Source organism: Gossypium hirsutum, chromosome D07 (assembly GCF_007990345.1).
Source record: "Gossypium hirsutum isolate 1008001.06 chromosome D07, Gossypium_hirsutum_v2.1, whole genome shotgun sequence".
Classification (NCBI taxonomy): Eukaryota; Viridiplantae; Streptophyta; class Magnoliopsida; order Malvales; family Malvaceae; genus Gossypium; species Gossypium hirsutum.
The window spans coordinates 19,988,159-19,993,527 of NC_053443.1; the positions used below are offsets into that span (position 1 = coordinate 19,988,159).

General features: G+C 38.1%; 1 protein-coding gene across 1 annotated transcript; it reads left to right on the forward strand.

Annotated features, from left to right (window-relative positions):
* The first annotated feature begins 237 nt into the window (after window positions 1–237).
* Window positions 238–1,802, forward strand: LOC107954272 (serine/threonine-protein kinase UCNL). The gene has a single exon (XM_016889780.2). The coding sequence runs from the start codon at window positions 421–423 to the stop codon at window positions 1,651–1,653; it is 1,233 nt and encodes a 410-aa protein (XP_016745269.1). The 5' UTR covers window positions 238–420; the 3' UTR covers window positions 1,654–1,802.
* Window positions 1,803–5,369: the final 3,567 nt, after the last annotated feature.

Genomic DNA, 5,369 nt, shown 5'->3' on the forward strand with positions numbered 1-5,369 from the left:
ATTTAATGTATTTGTTTTAAAAAAAAATAATTAATTATTATCAATAAAATTAATCAACATTAATTTTATTTATTTATTTTGAAATGTTTAAAAATTAAAAGAAGAGAAAAATTGAATTAAAGATTAAAATAAAAAGTGGATATAAAGTAGATGTAACCCTAAATAATATAAGGAGTGGTTAATCTATTTTGTGCCATGGATTCTCGTTTTACTTTTGATGCTATGTCGTTTGATATATACAAATACTTTGTTTTTGAAGGAAAATATACAAGCACTCGGAAACGAGGGAAAAAAACACATTTTAAATAGCCGTATATAAATGAAACCAAACCATCTAAACATTCTCTCTCCCCCGAAAAACATTCGCATTCTATTTCCTTTCTCTCTCTCCCTTCGCTGTTGCTTCCTCGTCTCTCTGCAATGGAGAATCCGCCAGAGTTAGATTTGGAAAAGCTCAAGGCCATCAAAATCCTGGGCAAAGGGGCCATTGGGACTGTGTTTCTTGTCCACGACATCTCTACCGACCCAACCGCTCGTTCCCCCTTCGCCCTAAAGGTTGTGCAGAGATCCAAACCTGACGCCGACCGTCGAGCTCGTTGGGAAATTGGGGTCTTGAAAACCCTTTCCCCTCCCGACCCTGCCCTTCAACACCCTTTTCTCCCTCGTCTTTTGGGTCGTCTCGAAACCCCCGACCTTCTTGCCTGGGCTGTCCCTTTTTGCCCTGGCTCCGACCTCAACGTCCTCCGTTACCATCAAAACGACCACGTTTTCTCCCCCTCTGTCATCCGCTTTTACCTCTCCGAGATCCTATGTGCTCTCCAATATCTGCATTCCCTGGGTATCGTTTACCGGGATCTCAAGCCCGAAAACATCCTCATTCAACACTCCGGTCACGCCACTTTAACTGATTTCGACCTTTCCCGCAACTTAAAGAAAAAGCCTCCCTCAGAAATTTTAGCCGACGACAAAAAGGTTCCTAATTCTTTGCCTCAATTTCCAGCTCTTCGTAAACATCGACTCAACTTCTTTCGATGGATCCCTGTCGTACCCGATAACAAATGTAACTATGCTTTGAAGAAAGCGAAATCAGCCCGAGTCAGCCCAGTGAGTCGACGAAAGCTGAGTTTCTCAAACGAGGAACGTTCCAACTCTTTCGTGGGCACCGAGGAATACGTGTCACCGGAAGTTGTACGTGGGGATGGACATGAATTCGCCGTCGATTGGTGGGCTTTCGGAATTCTAACCTACGAGATGCTCTACGGGAGGACGCCGTTTAAAGGGAAGAATCGAAAAGAGACGTTTCGAAACGTTTTGACCAAAGAGCCCAAGTTCATGGGTCAACCAAACGCTTTAACGGATTTGATCGGACGGTTATTGCAGAACGATCCGGAAAAGAGGCTTGGATATCACGGAGGCGCGTGCGAGATCAAACAGCACGCCTTCTTTAGAGGGGTCAGGTGGGACTTCTTAACGGAAGTGTTACGGCCGCCGTTTATTCCGCCGAGAGACGATGGTGACTTGACGACAGAAGTATCGCCAGGAAATTTTGATATAAGAGAATATTTCCAGAGTTCGAAGGCTCCAAATCCGAAGTCGATGCCACCATCACCGTTGTCGGATCATAGACGGAACGTTTCATTCACAGAGTACTAACGCAGGTGAAAGGTTCAGTTAGATGAAATTATTTTCCTTTTAGTTTTCAGTTCGTAGTGTACATAACATAAAGGTAGAAGACGATGTTAAAATGGCAGAATGATAACTTGTAATATTTGAAAAATAAAATTTGTCGTAATATTTCTTTATTTACCATTTTGCATTCTTCTTTCATGACGCGTGTCTTCCACGCTCCGCCATGAGGCTTGAATTTGAGGGAGAGAATTACTTCCTCCTCCATCCTATAAGAGAAACCACAAATATGTTTGTTCTTTATAGTAAAAGAGATTCTTGCATTTGCTAGTAGTAGTTCTCCTAACAACCTTATAGATGAAGGGTTATGGGTAATTATTTGATTGTAGAGCTTGTGGAAATTGTCTCATTATGGAAATAATCTATAGAGATAGTTCATGTACCATGCTCAGACTTTATATTATAAATGCCTCAAACAAGTGAATTTGAGATATTATAGATTTTGGGAATCAACCTTAGTTTTGTCATTGCCATTGAGCCAAGCTTCATTGTCTTATATTTAATTCTTTTTTTTTATTTTACCTTTCTTTCATCAAATTGAAGTAAATAAAAATTGAATGAATATTTGATGTATTCTCAAGTGTTGTCCGTGTACAACAATATCGCACTTCATCACTAATAAAATAAAAAATAATGGACTTGTAAATAAATACTAAATAACTTTGTTTAAATTAGACTCGAAATCTAAAACCTAAAACTTAATATAAACCCTAATTCCTAAACTCAAATCATAAACCTTATAAACCCAAACTCATATAAACCCTAAACTATAATCTTTAAGGGTAGGTTTGGATAGACAATTGAGTGCGGTACAGTGCATTTAGCCTATTTTTTGTCTCACGCTACAGTGTTGCTACAGTATCTAATCTCACTGCCACCGCTGTTTTTACACTAACCGCAGGTAAACGCACCGCCCATCCAAACTCACTATAAATCCAAAACCTAAATCGTGAGAAAATATACTAATTATAAGGGTAAAATACACCAACAATCACTAAAATTTGAAAAGTTACAACTAGGTCACTAAAATTTACGAAAATAAAAAAAATCACTAATGTTATCGAAAAGTGACAAATCAATAACCCACTAATATTTTTTATTACAAACCTAATGAGACAGGTGACGTGGCTCGTTAACTAGCTAACGTGGCCGGTTAACTAGCCACGTCGGACATGAGCAATCGAAGGAACATAATTTTTTTTTTGAGAGGGAAGGGACAGGCAGAAAATAAAAGGAAATGGGAACACTGAAATTTGGGAAAAGGGTTCTAGAAGAGCTTTTCAAGTTGTTGCAAACATCATCCATGGCAATAACGGTCATCTTTCATCTTCTGCTTCTGTTTTCATTGAAGCACCAAAGGGTTGTGTAACGCCCTATACTTGACCCGATTTACTAGACTCAGATATAGGATGCCACAAAACAAAAATACTTAATAAAAATTTTACAATGGCAAAAACCATACTGAACATACTTCTTATTATTTATATTCTTTCTAAGTCAAAAGATTTTAAAAGAGACGTCTACTAAATACAACAGATTTTTGAAAGTAGTTTAATGTATTACAACTTAAAATTTTGTTAAACCTACTTAATCATGGCATAGAGTATTGTTCACCATATTCCTACGAGTGCCCCTCCATATGCATAATATCATTCTTCAAACTGCCAACTAGGCCCATTCTTGGCTTGGTCCCTTCTAACGTACTGGTTTAATGCCAAGAACCTGCAATACAAATACATGCATGTAAGTTCAACGGAACTTAGTAAGTCTCAACAAATATTACCTTTAATGTTATTGTTGGATTCCTCTAATTGAAGATTCTAGACTTCTCTTTAGACTTTGATGGATACTTTTCTAATTCCTGGTGAATAACTATACACCCATCTCTACACTTAACCACCTTATACACATTTCACCCGATGAGCGGATCACAAACTTCACACCATAACGCAGATCCTACTTCACACCATACAACCATCACCTGGGAAGCCAGATCACGTTGCAACTCAAGGTCCTAGTAGACTGTGATTATACAGTCTGAGGTTGAAGCTTAACTAGGGCTTCAAGTTTAAAAAGGTTGTGCTATCAAAGGATAGAGAATAAATGGGTTCGTATTTGACAATGGTTATGTGGGCACGACAACAAGTTTTTCTCATCAAAAGAGGATGCTTTATAAAACTCAAACATTACGAGGAAGAAAAACGCAGATGCATTTTAGTATAATCAAGTAATGCATCTTACCCATCACCATTAAAGGTGATGACCCCGTTATTATAACATGTGAGAGCATTGGGGTATAACAGATTGTACTAAGAAGGTCACCGCCTTCAATAGAGAAGGACAACATGAATTACTTGATTATACTAGAAGGCGCCTTGTGTTTTCTTTCTTTGTACTTATGTTTGAGTGTTATGAAGCGTGTTCATCTGATGAGGAGAAACTCATTGTGGTGCTCGCATTAGCACCATCAACTATGAACTCGGTTATGCTCTATCATTTGACAACATAACCTTTCTAAACTTGAAGCCTTAGTTACACTTCAATTCGAGACGATATAATCACTGGCAACTTGAATCTCGAGTTGCAAAGCGATCTTGGCTTCTCAGGTGATGACTCTATACTCTTACGATAAGTGAAATCTGTAGGTTACTGAGATCCACGACATCACTGTGAACCCAAACACAACTTAAAACTATGACTATATCTCACTCAAAGTGAGAGAAATAAATCTTTAAACCCAAAAATTTCAACACGTAAGAAAAAGAAAAATAATTTAGGATACTGAATCAATGAGATGAAAACGTGCATTTATATAGGGGATGGGGTAGGGTAAAAAGGGAATTTTTTTATCCCGAGAATTTTGAGTTGCAATGTGTGAAATTTATCTCGGTAATCTCGGGTTATAGAGGCTCAAAGGTAGAAACAATAAAGTTGGCTTGGCGGTTGAAATGGCCAAAGAGACAACGCCCCTTATAGGTGGCGTTTTCATCTAACATGGTAGTAAAAACACTTCCTACAGGATGCATGTGGCTAGAAAACACGTCCTACAAGATGGGTTTTCACTGTCATGTTAAATGAAAACGCCACCTGCAGGGGGCGTTTTCTCTCTGGCCATTTCAACCCCTAAACCATCTTGATTGCTTCTACCTCTAAGCCTCTACAACTCAGGATTCTCAGGATAAAAATTTCATGATTCCCGAAAAATACCACTATGGGGGAGCGTATTCTCCCCCCACAAAAAGAGCTCTATAGAAATAAGGCAATACAAGCCATTGATTTCCCATACCGACCTTCGAAGCATATTGTTGATATGAAGGATACTTACAAAATTTGAGTAATCGACGTTGTTGTGAAAACTTAGATTTCGTTCCTACGTCGTTGTCAAAGCAAAGGTAATTCGTTAAATTACGTGTAGATTTAGCGTTTTGGGTGATGAGAACTATATATATATTAATATTTTCTTAGTTTTAAACATGTGAAACATGTTATTTGGTTGAAGATGAGAAAACGAGTCAGAGCTGTTGTCCATTACAATGGGCAAATTTGTGAGACCAAAATTGAGCTCGTTTTTGTATCAGCACAATTTGAAGATCTGGCATTCAACCGGACCATTACATTAAAATATTTTTGAACAATGATTAGGCACAAAGTTGGGATCCTAATAAGAATTTCGAGCCTCAAAT